The sequence below is a fragment of the Marmota marmota genome, unplaced genomic scaffold (assembly GCF_001458135.2).
Source record: "Marmota marmota marmota unplaced genomic scaffold, marMar, whole genome shotgun sequence".
Taxonomy (NCBI): domain Eukaryota; kingdom Metazoa; phylum Chordata; class Mammalia; order Rodentia; family Sciuridae; genus Marmota; species Marmota marmota.
The window spans coordinates 1,245,880-1,268,985 of record NW_025999891.1 but is presented as its reverse complement, the minus strand read 5'-3'; the positions used below and the strand labels follow the sequence as shown (position 1 = coordinate 1,268,985).

Sequence of the window (23,106 nt, the reverse complement as noted above, 5' to 3'; positions counted from 1 at the left end):
TTCAAACTACTGAGCCTCCTAATTCCACACAGCACTCCATTATAAAACAGGATCCCTATCCTTGGCAAAAAGGTAAGAGAGAGAAAAGAATACAGGGAGAGCTATTCTTTCTTCATCCTTCAAACCCTTTTCAAAACCATAATTAAGCTATTAAACTCACTCAGGTCCAGGACCTCATACAGGCTTTGCATCTGACAGACAATAACCTTCTCAATCCATCCTATAACATTATTGCTTGGAGCCTTTGGGAACAATTCTAGAAGCAGACACTTCAATGGTCACCTCCCTTGGCATTAGCCTGAGGCATACTTTTAGCTTTAGGTACACACCTAGAATCCACATAGAGAATCTGAGTGTCCTGTATATACACATGTGTACCAGAGAGACCATAAGGGATCCGGATCAGGGGCCAAGAGAGAAAGCTACCCAAGAAAGGATCAGAGCAAGAATCATTTGCCCACACAATGCCCCAGAAGCAGGCTCTAGGCCACCCAAGCCAAGGTGAGCCCTGAAAAGGACTTCCTTGCCCTTCTTCCCTCTGGTCAATCTAGGTACAAACCTCTTTGTTGGTGGAACCTCTCCCGCCAACCAGGCAGTGCAGGAAGGGAAAAACAGCTCCAGTGGCAAACACACGTGACTGTCAAGTCTCCTGTGGCTACCTCTGGAGCAGGGTTAGGAGCATCCCCTCAGGGAGCAGCCCCCAGAATGCACCTGGCTAGCAAGAAGAGGAGAGAAATCTCCTAGAGGATGCTAGAGCCTCCTGGGCACCTAAAACATATAAATAAAGTGTGTGGGCTGCTTTGTGGCTCATTTTTAACTGTAAACTGCCAAAAGACAAAAGACCAAAAGGGAAATGAGATGTCAGTTCTTCTCTATTATCTCCATCACAGACCTACAGTCCAGATATGGTGGCCTTTCAAAATTGCCTGGGAAACCCTCACAAGAAAGGCAAGTTCGTCTGCTCCAGGCCCAAGCTTCACAGACCAGGGCTTGTGCTCAGCTCTGTAAAAAGTGCCTTCTCTGTGTGGAGACACTCTGTCAGCACCGCCTGCTTGCTGAAAAGACTTTTTGTGCCTTTGTGCAGGGAAAAGGAACTGGGGTGTATCAGTGAAGTGGTTTCTCCAGCCAGCAGCAGACTTTTTCCACACCACAGCAAAAGGCACTCAGTGTTTCCCTGGCACTGTACCGACCCACGTGGAGGGCACAAGTCACACTCAAGTTTGTGACTATTCCTACACCATGGGGCAATCAATCTCCACGTTTGGGCAAGAAGGGACCACCGCTCAGCCTTTCCTGCCCCCACTGAAGGTGTGGTTCCTTTACCCACCTGCCTGGCCAGTTTATCTGGGTCTTTTCTATCACCTTACATCCGCTTCTATTCGCCTATCTCAGGGCTCTGCCTCCCCCAACCTCCGCCACCTCCCCCTGACAGTTTTCTCCTTCCCCATCCTGCTGTGAGGTCAGAATCCTGTGCTTACGACACCTCGGTCTGTTGCCATGGAAACAGGGGCGGATTAAGGCTGGAGCGCAGAGCGCAGGGATCAGGCCCCTCCGCTACCTGAGCTCCTTCCTCAGCCGGCTCCCGCAGGGCCGGGGCAGCCAGCCGCAGGCGCCGAGGCTCGGCAGCCGCCTGGCCGGGGCCAAGAACTAGGGGAGTCCCAGCGGGGGCACCACAGCCGGCTACTATCTGGAGGGGAGAGAGGCCGAGGCTGGAGCGGCGGGTGGCGGGGCCGGTGGGCTCACGGCGTGGTCACCTGCCCTTTCTGGGCCCGAGGGACTGTACCCCGCGCTGCAACCACGTGGGGGCGCGGCGGGACTTCCCCGGCGCCCGCGCCAACTTTGCAGCGGTCGGTACCCGACTGGGTTGCTGAGGAGTCCGGGTGAGCTGGTCGTGGAGCCAGCTCTCCTTAAGTTGAGCCTGGCACCGGCCACACACACTATGGGCAAGGTTTTCGCCTTCGCGTCCCTCCTCTCCAGGCATAAAGAAAGTTTGAGGATCAGGACTTCAGGCGTTTGCCATACCCCACCCTCAGCTGCTGGGTGCCCATAGCCCGTCTCTGGGGATAAAACAGGACTACTGTGAAAGTGTCCGCGTTTGGGGCCCCGCCTGGGGAGCAAGGGCGCGCGATGAGCGCCGGGGCCGCGCGGTGATAGACCGCTAGCTGCGCTGGAGCGCGGATTGGACCTAGCCCTGCCGAAGCATCGGAAGCAGAGTTGGGTACCAGCGCAGGGAACGGAGCCTGCAAGTGCAAAACTTTATAATGGCAAATCAAAGGTCCCAGGAGGCTAGCTCCCTTTTACCACGGGCCTCTCGCTTCAGTCTCGGACCTATCCTTTAAACCAGATCCTTAGGCCCGGCCACTTGATCCATGGAGCAAAGCCCGTGTATCGCACCGATAGGAGCTAAGCTGCAACAGCAGCCCCTAGGTAGGTGCGTCCGACAAAGCCCGCCAGCTCGCTGGGGACTGCCTCCGGAAGCGGAGCCCCGGCGCCGGACAGCTCCTGGGCTCGTGGCTGTGCCCCGTGCACACCCAACTCCAACTTGCCCCTGAGGCTCCAACTCACCTTTGCGAAGCATGTTGGCCGCGGGGCCGCCGCTCAGAGGTCGGCCTAGGAGCGCTCCCTTCTGGGGTCCAGATTCAAATCCCTGGGCGCCAGCTGCAGCTAATCCGAGCGCATCGAGGCGGGGGCAAACCCGGGATCCGCTTGTGCCCGGCGGCTCGGCCCCGCAGGGGCATGGTGAGTCCAAGCCCCGCGCCGAGGGCACCGGCACCCGGCAGCAACCGCGGCACTGCTTGGCAGCCCAGTGCGCTCGCTCAGCCCCGGGGCGAGCAGCTTGCTCCGCGGAGCCGGCGGCTGCTTCTGCCGCCCAGAGCACTTTGCAGGCGGTTTTGATGGGGGACGCCGCCCCGCGGCGGGTCAGCCGCGGCCCCTTCCTCTCCGCCCCCTCGGGCAGCAGCAGCGGCGGCTGCTGCAAAAGGGCGCTCGCAAGCACAGTCGAGCTCGATGGAAAGCGCCCGGCGCGCGTTTGCAGGACCGAGCGATCCGCTGAGCCGGGCGCCTCCCTTCCTCACCACCACCCCCCGGCTTCCCCCACCTCCTCCTCCCTCCCTCTCTCGCTCCCTCCCTCGCTCTCTAGCTCCCTCCCTCTTGCTCCGCTTCGTTCCCCGCCCCCGCTCACGGAGCGCCTCCCATACAAAATTTATGAAAGTGCTCTCAGCTCGCGGTGCCGAGCGCCGTCCTATTCCCAGGACAGCGACGCTCAGCAGTGCGGCGCCGCCTCCCAAGGTGTTTTCGTGGCGTCCGCCCCGGGGGACGATCCTCTGCCCGCGTCCGTCCAAGTACCTGACCCAGCCCCAGGGCCAGTCGTCCAGCCACTCCCCAGCCCCGCAGTCTTCTCTGAGCAGGGCTGCAGCCCAACCCAGCCCAGCCCCCGCCCGCTCGCCCTTCCGGGCTGGAGGTCATCTGGAGAAGCGACTGAAAACGTGCGCCCTGACTACGGGCTGGGGACCCAAGGACCGCCACCCAAAGTCCGAATCACAAGTCCGCACTCCTACCCCATCTCCTCCCCGGCTAGCTCCACTTCTTCGTCCGAGGTTCGACGGCTCTTCCCAGCCCACTAAAGCTCGGGCGAACCCAAGACATCCCTCATCCCGCGTCCCAGGACACTAGTTTTTTGGGGGAGAGGTGCCGGGTAGCAAGCATTTGGGGAGGTCCAGTTGCAAACTCCGTAGGATGGGACCGGTGCGGGGTTCGGGTGGGCTATATCCGCCTGGGGTAGGGGGCGGTTCTGATCTCAGTCCACACCGACCCCACCCTGGGATTCTCAGAAAATGGAGGAGGTACCGCTGAGGCACCCTGCGGGACCCGATTGAACTGAGTGTAGGGAAGGTTCAAGCCCGCGAGATCCTGGGTGGAGGCCGGCACCCCCTACTGGCCTAGAGTAAGAGTGGGCCAGGTCACTCATTCAAGACACATTTATTGAAGGTGTGGGGCACTATTTCTGGAAATTCAGCCAATGAAAAAGACAAGATCCCTGTCCTCTTCATTTACGTTTTATAAAACGACCAAATGAGGAAAGTCTGGATGATATGATGTTGTTTGGAAGAAAAACAAGCAGGATAGTGAGCTTGACTACAAGTCAGGGAAAGCTGCTTTGAGCAAGTGACATCTAAGCAGAGATCTAATGTAAGTGTTCTTGGAAGAGAATGTGACACGATAGGAAGGTAAACAAGAAAGCCATTATTCTTGTGCTTATATACGAATTCAATGACACTGAGGCTCCAGGTTTGAGCTAAGGGCAGAGGTCTGGATTTGCAAAAGGTATGTCATAGTGGAAGAAGAAAGTCCTATAAGCCATCTTAGAATGTGACAGAAGTTACAACATGTGGGTAGGGACTCTGCCAGCTCTGTAAAAGGGTAAAGGATAACCAGGGAACATGGACAGCAGAGGTTACCCTTGAGGGCTGAGTTCATTAGGCCAAGGGGAAAGAGCATTCCAGGAAGGAGAGAATTTCTGTGCAAATGCTTGAAACTGAGAAAGGATCATGTTCAGAAGATAGTTCAGCTTTGTCCCTCCTGGGGTGGGAACAGAAGATAATGCAGGCATTCCTTTTCTTCCCTCCACCAGCTGCAAGCCTGTAACTGACTTCACATACTACCTGAGCATTGTTTGACAGATACCAGCATTAAACTCTAGGATACTGAGAGCTGCAGAGGTCCTCCATGAAACTAAGGCCCAGAGAGGTTGAACATCTTGCTCACTGTTACAATGCATATCAGTAAAGTGTGGACCTGAATGTGGTATGCTAATTCTTCTTCCACCTCCCCAAGCTGCCTCCTCATGACCTCCTGCCCCACAAACTCCAACATCTCAGGCAAAGTTGGGTGGCTTGTGAGAAACAGTTATTTCAGGCTTCAGGATTGGGTGCTGCTTTGGAGACCAGCCAGAGGCTGGGGGTGGCTGTAGGCAGGTGTTGTGGTGTAATGTAGGGGGTGCGTTGTGCCTGCCTTCTTGTCATGCAGTAATTACTCAGATTGCTGAGTAACTTGGGAAGGGAGACCCCCGCGGACAGATGGGAGGTATCCTCAGCCCAAGTTGAATGGCAGCCCCCAATGTCCTGCACTACAGGGTCTGAGGGAGTACTTTCACATCTGTTTTTAATGTCCAGTTCTCCTAAGTATTGCCTGGTTTTCTAATGGTAGCCAGGGTCTCCCCATCAGGCTGGGCCTTGGTGTCCTGAGCAGTGAGGTACAGGGCTCCTGGAATTCAGATCCTGTACCCTGAGGGTCCAGGGAAGCCGGGGGAGATGGGAAGTTGATGCTGGACTCTTATTAAAGTAAGAGGGGTATTCCCGGGACCCATGCTGGTCACATTCTGGGCCAAGTTGTATTTATCCTAAGAATGCCAGTGGCCTGAGGGGCAGAGAACTGACCCTTCTGATCTCTCCTTGGCTGCTCACTCCCAGTCTGCCTAGCCATCCCACCACCCCGGGCAGTTTCTCAGGTTGGGCCTGTCCCTGGCTGTTTGTTTTCCCTTCTCCCGGCACCTTAATTAGGGGTTTCCTAGCAGGGAGGGCCTCCAGGGGAGCCTGAGGCCACAGAGCTGCCTTAAAGGGCCAGTTGTGCTTGTAGCTCTATACAGAGAGGAAATGTGCAGGGGGCTGGGAGGCAAATAGTTCTGGGGCAACCACTGTCCGGGAGGCAGACTTTGCTGAGGTCCAGTCCTGAATCCACTTTGCTCTTCCAAAGGTCCACTCTGTCTCATTGGTTGCTGTGCCTTCTCTTTGGGGTCCCAGGATCTTTGGCCACTGGTCAGAAGAAAGGCTAGCTAAGCCTGAGGGGCAGCCTACACAGGGGGAAGGGGCAAGGATACAGAAAGTTTAAGCGATGGAATCCTCAAGATGCTCCAGGAAACGCTCCAGGTCTTTCTCAGTGCAGCAGCTTCTTCTGTGTGAACCTACCATATGGTGATCTCTTGAGGTGATAAGGGCACCAGGGATGCTCCCGAAATACGCATTCAAGGTTCTCAACTTGGAGCTGGGCTGGCAGCCTGAATTAGTTCCCTTCTGCACGAGTAGTGGGGTCCTTTGAGGAAGGGAATGCGAATACAGCTACCCGGCGTCTGGCAGACCACTCGTTGCCAGGTGGGGAGTAAGAATGAGGAGCCACAGGGAGACCCAATAGGTGTCCCCTTTTGTAAAACTCTGCCTGCAGAACTCACGCAGGCACATAGGGGAGCACTGATTTGGGCGCGCCAGCTTTGGGCCAGGCCAGGAAGGGGAGTGGGGGACAAGGTCGCAGGGAGAGGGCAACTGCGGTGGTCTGGGATCACTTGGACGCTTTGAGTCCTGACCTTCCGAACCCGAGACGGGACCCACTATAGCCCCGCCCCTATCTCCTCCTTCGTGGTCTCCGCCCAGAGGGAATCCCCGCCCCTCGTTCGCCGGTCGGCGATCGTTCGCATTGCCTGCTCCCTCGGTGTTCTTTTAGTGCTGTCTTTTGGTCCCCACGTGGGCAGGACCATGATGGCGGCTCTGGTCGGGTCGGAGTCGGCTGAGCCAGGCAGCCGAAACAGCCGTGGCAGAGGTGGGTGCAGCAACTCTGCAGCCTCCAGACCTCGCTTCTCAGGATGGGGCCCCCAAGTGAGGGACAGAACTAGCCCTGGCCTTTTTTCTTCGCCAGTTCCGGAAGTTTCCGCTGTTACTCGCTTTGGGCGGCTGTCACCAGAGCTCAAGGGGCCCCCTCTTCTTTCGTAGCCCTAGGGCGCGGTGGAGAGCAGCCCCTCCTAGAAGCTCCTAGTAGTCTTCACGTTGGAAACCACCCCTCTGCCTTGGCTGGCAGACGGACACTAGATTGACGAATAAGACGGACCCAAGGAGGAGGGAAGGGGTCAGGCTGATTGCAGCGGGCATTTCACAAGTGGCCTCTGAAGGAATGTTTCTGGGAAGAGGCGCATGGTTTCATTCACTGGGCACTAAAGGAGTGTCCACTGAGTGCCAGGACTGTATTAAATTCAGGCACTGGGATACAGCTTCTTTCAGGATTTCAGTCTTACAGGTTGTAATTGATGTAAACAAGACGAGTAGGAGGCGCCTACCCACCCAAGATCACAAAGACTTGGGCCTGTCAGAAGAGATTTCTACCAGAGGCTCACAGCTTTGAAATAACTAACCGAAAAATCATAACAGTCGTAGCATTCAAATCTGATCTCAGCCCCAGCCTGCAAGGCTAGTTCCTCTCTGCCCCTTCCTGCCCGGCCAAGGAATTTACTGAGCTGCTGTGACTCCCCATACACAGTGGGTGAAGGCACAGATATGGGCTGGAGTAGAAGGTCTGGTACATAGTACAGGCTCAATAAGTACTTTTGAAGAAATCAGTTTCTTGCCTTTTCATATTCCCAAACTGTGTGGCTCCCAAAGAGAAGCACAAGAGTTGAACTAAACAGCATTTTATTTATTATTATTATTATTAGTGATGCTGGGGATTGAACCCAGGGCGTTGTGCATGCAAGGCAAGCACTCTACCAACTGAGCTATATCCCCAACCCTAAACTACATTTTAGAGAGTATGAGTCCAGAATAAGGGCTGCAGTCCTACTAAAGAACTAAATATTTTCTCCTTTATTTAAGGGTTTGTTATTGTATAGGTCTCTTTTGCCCCCGGTAGACTTCTAGCTCTGAAGGGCAAAGTCACTTCTCTGTCCTTACCTGTTATTCCACAGTCCTGACTAGCGTTCTTTCTGGTTTTCCTGTGTTGGGAGTAAGGAGGAACAATAAGACTAGAGAACTTAAGTCAATGTAATTTATGTTGTTTATTTCCCTTTTAAGTGAGGAGAGGGAATAGTGCGAGAATTAACCACTGTGGGCATAGTCAGTGGGACTCAGGAAGGCAATCTTTTGTTTATTTTTTTGGTACTGAGAATTGAATCCATGAGTGCTTACCACTGAACTATATCCCCAGCCCTTTTTGTGTGTGTGTGTGGTGGGGGGGGTGATGTGGGGGGTACTGAGGATTGAATTCAGGGGCCCTCAACCACTGAGCCACATCCCCAGCCCTATTTTATTTAGAGACAGGGTCTTACCAAGTTGCTTAGTGCTGTGCTTTTGCTGAGGCTGGCTTTGAACACTCGATCGATCTTCCTGTCTTAGCACACACACACACACACACACCCCTCCCCCCCCAGCTGTTGGTGTGCACCACTGTGTGTGTGCACCACTGTGCCCAGCTCCACCCCTTTTTATTTCTTACTTTGAGATAAGACCTTGCTAAATTGTCCAGGCTGGCCTTGAATTTGTGGTCCTCCTGTCTCAGCCTCCTGAGTAGCTGGGATTACAGTGATGTGCCACCACACCTGGCACAGTCTTAAATTAGTAACAGTTTACTTATAGATCTCATATCTAGGACCTTGAGACTTCTAAGTATTCTCAGGGTTGGGGAAGGATGGACATTTTCTCAGACTGGTTGGCCTGGCTAGATAGGCTCTTGGGCATTCCATGCGTTTGTTCCCTATCAAGGAATAGTTTTGTGGACTCAGACTGGCCCCCCTTTTCTCCTCAGCCCCCTGGTGTTGCCTCTTTTCTCCTCAGATAAAGAAGAAGCGAGCCATACCCCATTCATGAACTTAAGTCTTTGATTCCCAATCTCACAGCATGGAAACTTGCAGATGCTCTTCTGGTTTAATGGGTTGTCTCTTTACTTGAGGATAAATTCAGTGGGGAAGAAATCTGGGCCAATTTTCTTGGTATGTGGAATCTGGGCCTTAAACTTGGAATTAACAGCTATGCTGGATCTGGCTATGATCTAGGTCAGACATAAACTCAGGCCTTATATTTGTCCTAGGTCGGACCTCTCGAGGGCGCTTGGCCAATCAGATACCCCCTGAGATCCTGAACAACCCCCAGCTGCAGACAGCCATTAAAGTCCTGCCTTCCAATTATAACTTTGAGATCCCCAAGACCATCTGGAGGATTCAACAAGCCCAGGCCAAGAAGGGTGAGCCCCCACACATTGAGCTAAGGTGGAGTAGAAAGGTTGCCTGGCCAGACATGGGGCTGGATCTCCATCGCAGCCTCTTGTCGCCCTCTGCCTCATGTCTCTGCTCTGTCTTTTAGTGGCCTTGCAAATGCCTGAAGGCCTCCTCCTCTTCGCCTGCACCATTGTGGATATCTTGGAAAGGTGAGGCTTGGGATACTGGAGATGAAGCTGAGCTAAGATTCTTCCTTGCCCCTTAGAGCCTGGCTGTCCACATCATTTTCCCCTTCTGGACATCTGTCTTTCCCTCTCTCCTCCCACAGTCATACATACACAAAGGGAGCAATCCAAAACAAAACTCCCAGCTTGCTGAGAACCCCACTTGTCTTTCTCCTCCTCTATACAATTTGAGCAAGAGGAAGAAGTTAATTCTAGTCTCTTCAGAGCTAGTCCTAGATCGTGAGGTAGAGGAATCTAAGACTACTCAAAGCTGACCCTGAAATGGGCCGAGGGGAGTCTCTCTGGGGAGGCATCTTTTTCTCAGGGAGCAGGAGGAGGGAGGTTCCTGAGAAAGGTATTCAGTTCCTCTACCCCCACCCCCTCCTTTTTTAAGTTTCTTCAATACAATGAGCCATCTTGGGGGGGATGAGTGCTCAGCCATCTGGAACCAGCACAGGCACTAGGAGGGGGAATAAAGAAGGGAGAGGTCATCTCGTCCTGGGAGCCTCCCACTTCCCTGCTGCTGCCCTCCCCCCAACCTGTCCCCCCTTCCTGCTGCTGCAGACCCACTTCCCTGCTCCCACCCTCTTGCCCCTTGGGGATGCTCTCTGGGGCTCAGGCCAATTTGCATACATTTTAATCTATAAAAAATTAAGTGCTCTGGCTGACTCAGAGCCTGGGCTGCATTCTAAGGAGCTGAATAATCTGCTTCTGTGCACAGCCTGATTTGAGGAAGGGGGCGGAGTAGGGGGCTGATTGGCAGCAGCTCAGCTTTCCCTACTGCCCTTCAGGAGGAAAAAGCTGAGGGGGGAGGAAATGGGGACCCCAGTCACTGATCCATGGTCCACATCCCAGGTGTGGGACTCTTTGAGGGAAGAGCTCAGCCTCCTGCTTTTTCCTGTGGTGACTTCAGTGGGTGCAGGGTCTTCCCCACCCGCCAGTGATTCAGGCCTACAGATCCCATGGCAATGTGCTGGCCAGAGCCCACTCTTCCTGATGCCTGAGGCATGTGGGCGATGCCATGTGCTGTGGGGGGGTTGTGCATGGGTCCTCCCTCCTGGGCACCCAGGGCTTTGCTTCTGGGTGGGCAGGTAGCAGGGGTCTGGGCAAGAGGGAGGCTCAGCCTATCCAGGGCCATGTATCCCACATGGGAGCAGGGACCTTTGTGTGTACATGCTCACAGCCCTGGGTGAGATGAGCCAGGACTTCAGGGGTCCGTGTTGGATTCCATGCATGATCAGCTGGGGACTGGGGGTCCCTCTTGCAGTCTGAGCTCAGGCAGAGGAGTCAGGGTGCTGCAGAGACATCTCATGCAACAACTGTTCCAGGAGCTGCTGCCAGGGCTGAGGGAGGTGGCAGCTGTGCCCCTCCTACTCTTTGTTGGCAGAAGTGGCAGCTGCCAAACCAAGGAATTGAAAGAGGTGGGGAGAGAGGAGCTGGGCCCTGGGACACCTCCACAGAGTTAGGACTCTCCCCTACCTTATTCTTTGTGTCACTGCCTCATTGTTCCTCACCCTTACCCCTACAGGTTCACAGAGGCCGAAGTGATGGTGATGGGTGATGTCACCTATGGAGCTTGCTGTGTGGATGACTTTACTGCAAGAGCCCTGGGAGCTGACTTCTTGGTGCACTATGGCCACAGCTGCCTTGGTATAACAGGGCAAGAAACCTGGACACTGGCAGGGAGGCCAGATCCACACTGATCTCCAGCACAGTACCTTCTTGTCCCACTTGCAGTCATGAGGACCCTCCTACTTTCTGGGATGGCCTTGGCCTTCCTGCTCTGCAGGTGGATCTTTCCTTTGGTTATGGTTGCCTTGGAAACCATGCTGCTGTCCCAGATGCGGGTGTTTGAAAGGCTCTTGGTGGTAGAGCAGGCTGGGCCCCCAGCTGAGTGACAGAGAAGGAGCTTCTAGGGGACCTGTGACCCCTTCCTTCCCTTTCCTCTCAATTCTCCCAGGCTGAAACCCTGGTCCTGGCTGCTTAGAAACCAGGGACCAGGCCAGGTTCTCTGTCCTTCCTGCTTTTCAAACAGTTTCCTGAACTCTTTACCCTCAGTTCCCATGGACACCTCTATCCAAGACTTCCGGGTACTGTATGTCTTTGTGGACATCCGGATAGACACTACCCACTTCCTGGACTCTATCCGCCTCACCTTTCCCCCAGCCAGTGCCCTTGCCCTGGTCAGCACCATTCAGTTTGTATCAACTTTGCAGGTAAGTGGGACAAAGGTCCCCAGCATCCTGTGGGACAGACAGCCACTCTCTAGGCTGTTTCTGGATCTCCATGCCAGGTGCCCTGGCTCCTTCCCTAGCCACTTGCTTTCTTCCCTCATCCCTACAGTCAGCTGCCCAGGAATTGAAAGCTGAATATCGTATGACTGTCCCACAGTGCAAACCCCTGTCCCCTGGGGAGATTCTGGGCTGTACATCCCCCCGACTGCCAAAGGAGGTGGAAGCCATTGTGTAAGTAAAACTGGGGGCCATATCATAGAGACATTAGAAGTGTACCCAGGTGGGGCTGGAGTTGTAACTCAGTGATAGAACACTTGCCTAGCACGTGTGAGGCACTGGTTTCCATCCTCAGCACCACATAAAATAAATAGCCAGGCATGGTGGGGCACATCTATAATCCCAGTGGCTAGGGAGGCTGAGACGGGAGGATCTCGAGTTCAAAGCCAGCCTCAGCAGTGGCAAGGCGCTAAGCAACTTAGTGAGACCCTGTCTCTAAGTAAAATACAAAATAGGGCTGGGGATGTGGCTCAGTGATCAAAGTGCCCCTGAGTTCAATCCCTGGTACCCTAAATAAATAAATAAACAAAGGTATTATGTTCATCTACTATATATATATATACACACACATACATATATATATTTGTGTGTGTGTGTGTGTGTGTGTGTGTGTGTATGAAGACTTGTACCCAGGAAGGTTCATCATATAGGAAAAGGAAACTGGGTCTAAAGCTCCTTACCTGTGTGCCCAAGGTCACTCTGCAAGATGGGACCAAATAGGGATGCTATAGCCTTCATGTTTTCTGTCCCTCTCCACTGCTGAAGGCTATGCCTGAGGGGGGACAAGAATCAGAGGGTCTGATAGGGGGAGGAGGGTGGGCTAGAAATGGTGGCAATATAATTGGAGAAGATGGATGGGCACACCCAGGCTGCAGCCCCATTAATTTAGCATCCGGACAGCTAACAAGCAGGAGCAGCATGTCTCCTGCTGCCTAATTATTTTAGGTAATGGAAATGCTTAATGTTGTGTGAATGCAGCCAGCCTCAGAGCCGACAGCTTCCCGGGCTGGGACTGGGGAGGGGAACCCTGTTTCCTAGCTAATGGCGGAGAAGGAGGGAGGGGCACTCTCTGACTCAGCCCCACCCTTGTGTTGGATGCTTGTCCCACAGGCCTGCTGCATGCACACAGGACACCCATATCCATAGACAGGTCCACATTCAGGCCTTTCCCAGCTCAGACCTGGCAGTCCTGCTTCCTGAGGGGCATTACTCTTGTGCCTGGGCCTGTATAACTCTGAGCTGATAGATGCCTACCCTTGGGGGCTTCAAGATGTGTGTTGAGGGAGGGACACTCTCAGTGTCAACCAGTTACCAAAATGAGGTATGGTCTCCAAGAAGGAGAGAATCACTGCCATGGCCTGTTTTCTTCCATGCTCTGGGAATCTCCATGGCCTAGGAAGGTACTGTTGGACAGCATCTTCTAGGGCATGCTTGGTACAGCCTGTGGTTATACCTGGTATTAAGTCTCAGAGACATCGCTTACGAGCTGTATCACTTTGGGCAAGTGTCTTAACACCCTTGAACCTCAGTTATATGTTCTGTTAAATGCAGACACTGTAGTTATCTTAGAAGATTGTTTGATAGAACTGAGTGAGCTCATACACATCAGGCACTTAGTCCAGGCCTAGAGCACAGAAATCACAAATCCAAGAAATAATAGCTGTTACTACCACTCAGTACTAGACCCAAGAGCTGGTCTGGGCAGAGGAGCCAGTGTATATTCTGGAATCTCATGTATAGCCTATGTGACTCCCTGGTCACTACTTTCCACATCTGTATTGAGCTTGGTCAGGGAGAATCTGTCCCTCTGCTTCCAAATTAGGCTGTCTAGAGCCCGGGAATCCTTGCCATGTCCTCTGCTGCTTTTTTACTCTTCCTCCGAAGGCTGGGGTAGAGCAGTTCTTGATTCTACATTATATATCATGGTCTTACAGCTGTCCACGTCAAGCTTCTTATTTTACATGAGAGAAAACCAAGGCCCCAAGAGGTAAAATGACGACTTGTCTAGTTTATATATAGCTGCATGAACAGCTAGCTGAGAATTCAGGCCTGTGCTTCTAAGCCAGAGTGCCTCTCCTGCTACGCCATGCCACACTTACAGCCTTTTCCACCCCATAGGTATCTTGGAGATGGCCGCTTCCATCTGGAGTCTGTCATGATTGCCAACCCCAATGTCCCTGCTTACCGGTATGTGCTGGGCTGGGCTGACTAGTTATTGAGGGGTGAAATTCTCTGTCCCTGAGGCCCTCAAGGGGACAAATTTTCCTTATTCCTTAGCCACTTACCAGCCTCAGTCCTAAGGGTCTGAGGCACTTGGGTCCTTCATCTGGCATTAGACCCAGGGCTGCTCTTGCCCGCCCAGGATTCACACTGAGATCCTAAAATACTCCCCATCCCTTGCGTGCTCCAGCTATGGGACTGATTGTCCCAGTGACAATCCGTGTTCTGTCTGGGGCCTGAGTTGGGAGCCATGTAAATAGCAGGAATCCTGGGAGTGGCTGTCACAGTAATTCTGGCAAGCTTCTTTTACAGGTATGACCCATACAGCAAAGTCCTATCCAGAGAGCACTACGACCACCAGTGCATGCAGACCACTCGGCAGGAAGCCATAGCCACTGCCCTCTCCGCCAAATCTTGGGGCCTTATTCTGGGCACTTTGGGCCGCCAAGGCAGTCCTAAGATCTTGGAGGTAAGAGGGCTTAGGGTGGCCTCTTGAGGAGGGACTGACTGGAAACCCATGTGGGAAAATCTATAGGCCCAGGGAGTCAGCTTTGACTGCTTGATCATGGGTACCCCAACTCAGCCATCCTCTCCCAACAGTACTTGGAATCTCAACTCCAAGCCTTGGGACTTCCTTTTGTGAGGCTGCTGCTGTCTGAGATATTCCCCAGCAAGCTCAACCTACTTCCTGAGGTAGATGTGTAAGTTTCCCTACCTTACCTACCTGGCCCTCCTCGGGGCCAAACTTAGAATACTATTACAAATGAGTTTCCCTCAGAAAGTTTATAGTCAATGGAGGAAATAGGAGAAAATAAGCAATAGTATCCAGCATCTAAATAGTGGTAGGTGAATCTTTACATTAGGATTAATAAACCCTATTGACTGTTGGGTATATTGGGGACAATCATGTTCTTCAGCATGCTTCCCGTCTAAGTGTAACTTGGCTTCTCTTCCCAGGTGGGTGCAGGTGGCGTGTCCACGCCTCTCCATTGATTGGGGTACAGCCTTCTCTAAACCACTGCTTACACCCTATGAGGTAACACCAGGTTTTGAAAACTTACGGGAGAAAAACTTGCGTTTGAAAACTTTGTACATTCTTCAGTCAAGGGAGGGCTCAAAGTTGGATTGGGGTGGATGGACAGCAATAGTTCATAGGTTCTGAAGTCAGGCACTCTTTTTTTTTTTTTTTTTTTTTAAAGAGAAAATGAGAGAGAGAGAGAGAATTTTAATATTTATTTTTTAGTTTTTGGCGGACACAACATCTTTGTTTGTATGTGGTGCTGAGGATCGAACCCGGGCCGCACGCATGCCAGGCGAGCGCACTACCGCTTGAGCCACATCCCCAGCCCAAGGCACTCTTTTTTTAAGATATTTTTCTTAGTTGTAGATGGACACAATACCTTTATTTTATTTGTTTTTATTTTTATGTGGTGTCAGGAATTGAACCCAGTGCCTCATGCATGCTGGGCAAGTGCTTTACCAGTGGTCGTTCAGACACTCTTGAATTGCTTAGCAGTCCTTGTTGTGTGACCTTTGACACGTTCCTTAACCACTCTGAGCCTCATATTTCCTTTCTACAGTATGGGAATAATACACCCTTCCTATGCTGTCGTGAGGAGTGATTTAATGATCCAGGAGCAGAAAAATATCAGCAAATGTTATTGTCTGGTTTTCCTTCACTAGGCAGCCGTGGCCCTCAGGAACATTTCCTGGCAGCAGCCCTACCCCATGGACTTCTACGCTGGCAACTCCTTGGGGCTTTGGACAGTGAATCACCAGCCAGACCTAAACTCCCAAGGCCCCAGCCGCTCAGCTTCGGGGAAGGTAAGGCCAGGACTTCAAGGAGGGAAGAGTGCAAGCCTTTAGGCGCGGCCTTGGCTCAGGCCCCCTTCCTGGTACCGTGAGCCGAGGCCGCCGCCACGTGGCCACGATGGGAAATGCACCGGCGCGGGGTGGAGGTTGTGGTAGAAGCGAGACTCTGATCTAAGTCTGCAACCTTAGGTGCAGGAGGTGTCCACGCTCCCCTCTCCAGCCTCAGATTGCGAGGGGTGCAGCTGCAGAGACGGGGTGGCGTCCCTGGCTCCTTGAGACGCCCCTGGTTCCCAGGTATCCGCCCTACTTTGGCCGCGCCCCACTCATCTCTGTTGTCATGGGAGCCGCGCTCTCCGAGACCGGCCTTCAGGGTGGTGTAGCCATTTGGTCCCGCCCCCTCGCGTATTCTACTTCCGCTCGGGGAAAACCTACTTCCGGTGTTCCTATGGCCCACTGCCGAGCAGCATGGCCAGTCGGCAACCCTTACGGGTCTTGTGCTTGGCGGGCTTCCGGCAGAGCGAGCGGGGCTTTCGAGAGAAGACTGGAGCGCTGAGGAAGGCGCTCCGGGGCCGCGCCGAGCTCGTGTGCCTCAGCGGCCCGCACCCGGTCACCGACGCGGAGGGCCCCGAGGGCGGGGGGCCAGACTCCGGTGAGCCGAGCTCAGCTCCGGAAATGCCCTCACAGGGTCTTTTTGCCTGGTCCCCTTAACCCCTTTCCGTATGCCCCTTCCCTGTTCCCTCCCCTTCCTTCGGTCTCCACCGTCGCTCTCTCCTTAGTCACATCTTTCCCTGTTATTTATTTCCATACCCTCCCTTCCTTCCTCACTCCCCTCCCCGTTGCCCTAATTCCATTCTCCTCCCCATTATGCCCGTAGGTTCCTGCCCTCCTGAGGAGCAGCCTCGAGGCTGGTGGTTTTCCGAAGAGGAGGCAAACGTTTTCTCCGCACTGGAAGAGCCCACGGTGTGCAGAGGTCTGGAGGAATCTCTGGAAACGGTGGCACAGGCACTGAGCAAGCTGGGGCCTTTTGACGGACTTCTTGGGTTCAGCCAGGGGGCTGCACTAGCAGCCCTTGTGTGTGCCCTGGGCCAAGCAGGAGACCTGCGCTTCCCTTTGCCCCGATTTATCATCCTCGTATCTGGTTTCTGTCCCAGGGGCCATGGCCTCAAGGAACCCATCCTGCAGAGCAGTTTGTCAATGCCTTCACTTCATGTTTTCGGGGACACTGATCGTGTCATCCCCTCTCAGGAGAGTGTACAGCTGGCTAACCAGTTCCCTGGAGCCATCACCCTCACTCACTCTGGTGGCCACTTCATTCCAGCAGCTGCATCCCAGCGCCAGGCCTACCTTAAATTCTTGGACCAGTTTGCAGGGTGAAAGCTCAATAAATGCCTCTGCCCTTACATTTCCCACCTGCTCTTGGGGCAGCCTCTGTAACCTATGCTCTCCCCATTATTTCTCCCACCCTGGGACCTCCACTGTGCTAACATGCTCCTCACCATGACCACTTAAAGAAAGAACTGTCAGTTCTCAGGCCTCTGTATGAACCCTCCCCTGCACCGGAGAAAGGGAAACAAGACACCATACTGGATTTTGATATTCAAAAGGCCAGAAAGCCCTGGATGAGAGGATAACTTGAGAAAAACAGGGTGGGCACCAGTGTTGAGTGCCACACAATAAAGCAGTGGTTTGGATTTTAAGCATCTTTTTTTTTTTTTTTTTTTTTTACAATTGAAGTTTAGCCATTCACACAACCTCCCCAGCAGAACCAAGGACGGTAGTATTTCCTGTCATGAGCCCTAAGACAGGCTGGGGCACATGTACAGTCATATGTTTTTGGTGGAAGGAAAGGAGGCATTGGTGAGTGAATTAGAAGAATTTACATCTGAGAAATTTTGGAAGAGATCCTGATACCTCCATCCTGATTCCTAAAAATTGTTGGTCTTCCCTCAGTCCCTAGCTATGTTTTCTGCCATCTCTTCCATAACTGCCCTAGCCCTTCTGAACTGTGAGCTTGAAGACGGGTATGGTACCAGACCTTGGGCAGAGGCCAGACAGCACAGAATAAACTTCCTCTTCCTAAGATGAACCCATCTGTAGGTTCCTGAGATTGATGCTATTCATAATTGATGATGCTAATTATCATTTATGTTGTGACTACAGCCAAGGCATAAGTATCCCAACTGGTTTGCTCTTGGGAGTCCCCACTCTAGCCATTTTCTTCCCATTTCCAGTACCCTACCTACCTTCTCCCTTCTGCTTCATGATGTCTCCCGTTACAAGACAAGTCAGTTCTTTTTGTAGAATGTCTCAACAGGTCCTATCCTCAGCCACAGTGTCTCCCAGGGAGTTTAATAGTTGAACAGGGATTAAGGATAGTGGATACAACACAGGAATTCAACTTTATCCTTCTGACAATTATACTAACATCCCTTAAGATACTCAAAGTTCTAGGTTCCTCACTACAGCCCAAAACTGTCAAAGATAAAAATAAATTACCTAGTCAGGCGTGGTGGTACACTCCTGTAATGCCAGTGACTTGGAAGGCTGAGGCCAGACTGTCTTAAAAAGGTGCTAGAGATAATAACTTAGTGATAGAATCCCCAGTACCAAAACAAAAACTTACCTGTCCCAGAGACCCAGTTTAATGGAAATGTTCACGTCTTGGGAGAAGTGGGGAGTTGGCCTTTCTGCCTTGCTCTTATTTTAAAGGGATTGCTCCCTTGGCAAAAGGAAGACACTGAAACAGACTGAATTACCTGTTTGATTTGGCCCATTATGATTCCCAGCTTTTCTGTAAATAATTGATGAATCTGCAGCTAGGACTCATACTCTTCTGGCAATCATAGGATGCCCCTTTTAGCTGGGTCCCAAGAGGTGAAAATCATGACTTGCATACCTCAGCTGCTGCTACTTGGGATTATCAAGAGGTTTAAAGGACAGAGGAATGAATTTTAAGCCAAGGTTTACAGTTAAAAGAGGAGGAGAAAGGTAGGACAGAGCAGAATTAGGTGGATAGCAGTGCTTATGTAAAGAGAATGAATTCTTCTTGAGAATCATAGAATGTAAAAGTTAGTAGATATCCTGTGGTCCACTAACAAATGGGATATGTTAGCTTTTATGTTCTCCGGAAATGAGAATTTTAAGGGGTTCCCCCACCCATTGCACAGAATCTATAGACTCCTTGTGTCAAGCATCTGTTAAAACTTGGAATTCCTGGGGCCAACTTTGAACCTACTTTCAGAATCACTGGGACCCTGGAATCTTCATCTTGACAAACTATGCCTGGACATTCCATGGAGGTATCATTTGAAAACCCTGCTTTAGCGGGTAGAGTAAAAGTCTGCTAAGTATGGGCATTAGAAAAAGGTCCCTAATGTTCTCATGCAACTCACAGAGGAAAAGAGGAAGCAAATTCCCCAGAAGAATCAGTGATATACATTTTCAATTTATACCTAAGGCAGATGAGGTCCACAGGATAAAAATAAGCATAACATTTATTGAGTACTAACTATGCCAGACACCGACAAGCAGAAACTTTAATGTTGCCTACTTTATTCACTTATTTTTGGTGCTAGGGGTTGAACCAAGAGCCTTGTACATTAGGATCCTGAGCTCTGTCACTGAGTTACACCCTCAGCCCTCCTTTGTTGCCTAATTTAATCTCATGACTTCACCAGGTAAGTACTATTGTTAAACTAATTTTGTAATTGAGGAGAAAGGCACAGAGAAGCTAAGTATCTCACCCAAGGCTGCATTCAGTTCTAAAAACTCAAACATTCTTGTCCATTATTTTTTTGTTGTTGATTTTTTTTTTTTTTTTTTGTACCAGGGATTGAATTCAGGGGCACTTGACCACTGAACCACTCCCCACCTCTTTTTATTTTTAATTTTGAGCAGGGTCTCCCTAAATTCTTAGGGCCTTGCTAAGTTGCTGAGACTGGCTTTGAACTTGTAGTCCTCTTGCCTCAGCCTCCCAAGCCACTAGGTGTATTTTTTTTGAAATAGGGCCTCATTCTGTTGCCAGGCTGACTTCCCGACTCCTGGACCCAAGTGATCTTCCTGTCTCAGCCTCCTTCTGCTAGGCCTGTAGTGGCACTACAGGCACATACCACTGCACATGGCTTTAGTCATTGTTTTCTCTGCTGTATTGCAGAAGATGAGCAGAGAGGCCACCCCTTAGTACTAAGTCCTATTGTGGGCCTCAGCATCTCAATCCATAAAATATTTTGGGAGACACACTAAATGATTTGTAAGATACCAAACAACTCTATCATTCCACAATCAGTCCTCTGGTTTTTCCTCTCTGGTCACATCTTTCAGATGAGTTTAACTATGAAAGACTTTGCCTTAATTCAGAATATCCCTACCATTTATTTTCCTTCCATAATTCTCTCTCTTCCTTCTTTTGTATGGTACTGGGGATTTAAACCAGGACATCTTTTTTCTCTACCTCCTACTAAGCCTTGGATTCCCAAAGCTATGGAGAGCCCCTCAATAGCCCCAGTCCCAGAACATCTGCACAAGAAGGTTCTGCCTAACTAACCAGAGCTGGTGTCTCCTCCCAACACCACCCCCTTATAAACATGTAATAGCCAAATAAAAATGCTTAAGACTGAAATGGTATTCTGTGGTTTGCAAAGATTTCTCAATTCCAGGGTGGAAGGTATAGCTCAGCTTAGCATTTACAAGGCCCTGCATTCTAACTTTAACACCCTAAAAAATAAAAGCCAGGCACAGTGACACACCTGTATCCTGGTTACTCTGGGGCCTGAGGCAGGAGGATCACAAGTTCAAGGCCAGCATGGTCAACTTTGTAAACCCTGTTTTAAAAGGATAGAAAGGGCTGGGGTTGTGGCTCAGAGGTGGAGCACTTGCCTAGCATGCATAGGCCTTGGGTTCGATCCTCAGCATCACATAAAAATAAATAAATAAAATAAAGGTATTGCGTCCAACTTCACTAAAAAAATAATAATAATAACTAAAAGAAAAAAGGGCAGAAGATGTAGCTGAGTGGTAGAGTGCCATGGGGTTCAATCCCCAGTATTAAAACAAAAACATTTTTTCTATTTCTGTTTGATCCTTAAAATACACCTCAAAGAGGGATTATTGTTCCACTTTACAGAAGGGTCAGAAGTAGAACGTGGTCACTTAACCACTTGAAGCTGTGTTGGACCTTCCAGATGCACTACTCCTGTGTGCACAAACTTCTGTTTGCCCCCAGATGTTCACTGGAATCAAATGCCTTTTAATCTGGGACCTCAGGGTTCAGTAGGGTGTTGGTTATCAGGGAAGCAAGCACCAGCTGTCTTAGAAATAATTTAGGAAAGGATGAAGTGTGTGGAGAGGTGAAGAAAAATTGGGTTATTAGGTGGTGGAGTTGGGTTGCATTAATATTCCTAATACCATCCCTAGTGAAGTCCTGCACCTCAGCCAGCCTCTGCAGTGGGTGATACTGGCAGTGACAGGTGACACACACACAGTAATGTTTGTGAGAAAGTCACTGTTCACACTTCACTGGCACAATAGAACTTCTTCCTGTGATACAATTCTTTTTGGTGAATTTGAGAACCTCTGAAATTGGAATTCAGTGCCTAGAGATAGCCTGAATTGAGAATGCTGATACATTCAGACAATGCTTTTAGAAACCAGGTCTCCCTCCGTGTGTGTGTGTGTGTGTGTGTGTGTGTGTGTGTTTAGTTGTAGATGGACACAATACCTTTACTTCACCCATTTATTTTTTATGTAGTGCTAAGGATTGAACCCAGTGCTTCGCACGTGCTAGGTCAGCGCTCCACCAGTGAGCCACAACACTCAGCCCAGGTCCCTCCACTTTAATAGCCCCCGTGGCTCCTGAAAAAGTTGGGGAAGGGAGTGAGCAGAGGTTGTGGCTCCATTAGGAAATGGATTCAAGGGTTTCTTTCCTTGCCTCCCTCTCTCCCTCCCTCCCTTTTCTTTCTTTCTATGCCAGGAATTGAACCCGAGGATCCCAGGGGCACTGAGCTTCACTCCAGCAGCTGCTTTTCTTTTCTTTTCTTTTTAGTTTTAGACAGGGTCTCCAAGTTGCTAACTTGGTGAGGCCGACCTTGCACTAGTGATCCTCCTGCTTCATCTTCCTAAGTCGCTGGTATTACAGGCGTGAGCCACCACACCCGCTCAAAGTTTTATTCTTTGCCCTCTGCCTGTTCAACTAGGAGTTCCTGGAAGAATGGTGTGGCGTATTTAAGAAAACTTTCACTGTCTACCCACTGAAGTCCCAGCAAGCAAACAGCATTCTTCTATGCCTCCAGGTCCCAGCAGCCTCCCTCCCACTAAGGAGAAAAGAATCCATATCCTAGAATTACCCCCTTCTCTTGCCGTCCCTCTGCAGCGATACCTCCACTAGGAGGACAGAACACTGAGGCGGACTTTCAGACATTCTCCACGAATGGTGCTTCCCACTCTGCCTGGGTGAATATGCAGTAGACACCCCCGCCCCCACCAGGGCCGGCCTTTGCCTCCCGGAGTACGCCTCCCTGAGTAGCCTCCCTGAGTACGCCTCCCTGCGCACACCTCCTGCTACCCCCGTGGACACAACCAATCTTGGCTCGTCGCCCCCGCCTCTTCCTGCTCAGCGTCTCCCCGAACCCTGGCTGGCAGAACACTGTGGTGCGGCGCGTGGGCGTGCTGCGGGGCGACCATGGCTGTAGACTGTTACCTCCGGTTCCCACAGTAACAATCGAAAGCCACGGTTGCCCTGGAGACGCGGGGGCGGGGCGCGCACCGTTGACGGCACCACGGCGGCTTCGGACTGGCTGACGTCAGCACTGCGGGGACGCGGGGTGGGCAGTGGCGTGGGTGCGGGCGTGGGATGGCGCGCGGGCCGGCGGCTGGCGCGGGGGCTGTGCGAGGGTGCTTGTGGGCCGGCTGCCCGTCTCAGCCCCTGCAGACACCAAATTGGACAGCTAGATTCTGGCGCCCGCTCTGGATCAGCACCACGGACAGCGACAGCGCGGGCTGCGAGCGTGGGCTGCGGAACCCCCAAGCACTGAGGGGTCCTGGGGCGCGGTGGGCAGGCGGCCGGTTCCGCGGTCCTGGGGCGGGGCCAGGCGTCGGTGGCCGTGACTGGAGACTGTTACTGAGGGCGGCCCGGGCAGTAAGCAGTCTAGAGCCAAGGTGCCGGCGCACTGCCCGGGCAAGGGTGGCCCAGTCGCCCGCGGCTGGGGACGCTGCTGCTCCTCCTCTCCCATGTCTCCCACCCTTCTTGGCCCCTACACTCGCGGACAGGCACGCGACTCCTGACGTCAGGATTCTGTGACGTCAAAGATGTCCCAGTGGGGAGGCACTTCCGGTGACGGGAGGGGGGGTCGCTGGGTGGGGCGGGGCGGTTTTGCCCCGGCCCCGCCCCCGCCTGGTCCTGAGAGGACAGCTCCGCTCGCAGAGGCGGGAAGTCTTGGGCGCAGCGGGACCAGCCAGACGCGACCAGACCAGACTGGGAGGGGGCAGCGGGGCAGAATGCGGGGTGGGGCGGGGCGGGGGTCCCAAGAGACCCGCAGCCAAGACAGCGGGCAGGTGACCGTCAGTCTCTCGCTGGCGTCCCCGTTGCAGCGGTCTG

At 52.2% G+C, this 23,106-nt stretch overlaps 3 protein-coding genes across 8 annotated transcripts in view; 2 read left to right on the top strand and 1 right to left on the bottom strand.

Annotated features, from left to right (window-relative positions):
* Positions 1–3,046, bottom strand: part of Rtn4rl1 (reticulon 4 receptor like 1) — a 72,508-nt gene extending 69,462 nt beyond the window's left edge. Inside the window, exon 1 of the mRNA XM_015500926.2 lies at positions 2,566–3,046. Coding sequence (XP_015356412.1) covers positions 2,566–2,578 — 13 coding nt within the window. The 5' untranslated portion in view covers positions 2,579–3,046. The remainder of the gene's footprint in view (positions 1–2,565) is intronic.
* Positions 3,047–6,463: 3,417 nt separating this feature from the next.
* Dph1 (diphthamide biosynthesis 1) lies at positions 6,464–22,865 on the top strand. 6 transcript variants are annotated; one of them, XM_015500997.2, is made up of 13 exons: positions 6,513–6,588; positions 8,842–8,994; positions 9,114–9,177; positions 10,721–10,842; positions 11,251–11,408; positions 11,536–11,657; positions 13,602–13,670; positions 14,016–14,172; positions 14,304–14,404; positions 14,661–14,739; positions 15,387–15,527; positions 15,705–15,809; positions 16,390–16,922. In XM_015500997.2, the coding sequence occupies exons 1-12, from the start codon at positions 6,525–6,527 to the stop codon at positions 15,789–15,791; spliced, it is 1,317 nt and encodes a 438-aa protein (XP_015356483.1). In that variant the 5' UTR covers positions 6,513–6,524; the 3' UTR covers positions 15,792–15,809; positions 16,390–16,922. The 6 variants fall into 6 exon arrangements, with proteins under 6 accessions (XP_048648977.1, XP_015356484.1, XP_015356485.1 ...); XM_048793020.1 differs by lacking the exons at positions 15,705–15,809; positions 16,390–16,922 and adding an exon at positions 22,601–22,862 and having other exon boundaries at positions 6,464–6,588; positions 15,387–15,555; XM_048793032.1 differs by lacking the exons at positions 6,513–6,588; positions 15,705–15,809; positions 16,390–16,922 and adding exons at positions 8,621–8,743; positions 22,601–22,865 and having other exon boundaries at positions 15,387–15,555.
* Ovca2 (OVCA2 serine hydrolase domain containing) lies at positions 15,891–17,212 on the top strand. The gene is made up of 2 exons (XM_015501000.2): positions 15,891–16,164; positions 16,390–17,212. Exons 1-2 carry the CDS (start codon positions 15,981–15,983, stop codon positions 16,887–16,889), a joined length of 684 nt encoding a protein of 227 aa, XP_015356486.1. The 5' UTR covers positions 15,891–15,980; the 3' UTR covers positions 16,890–17,212.
* Positions 22,866–23,106: the final 241 nt, after the last annotated feature.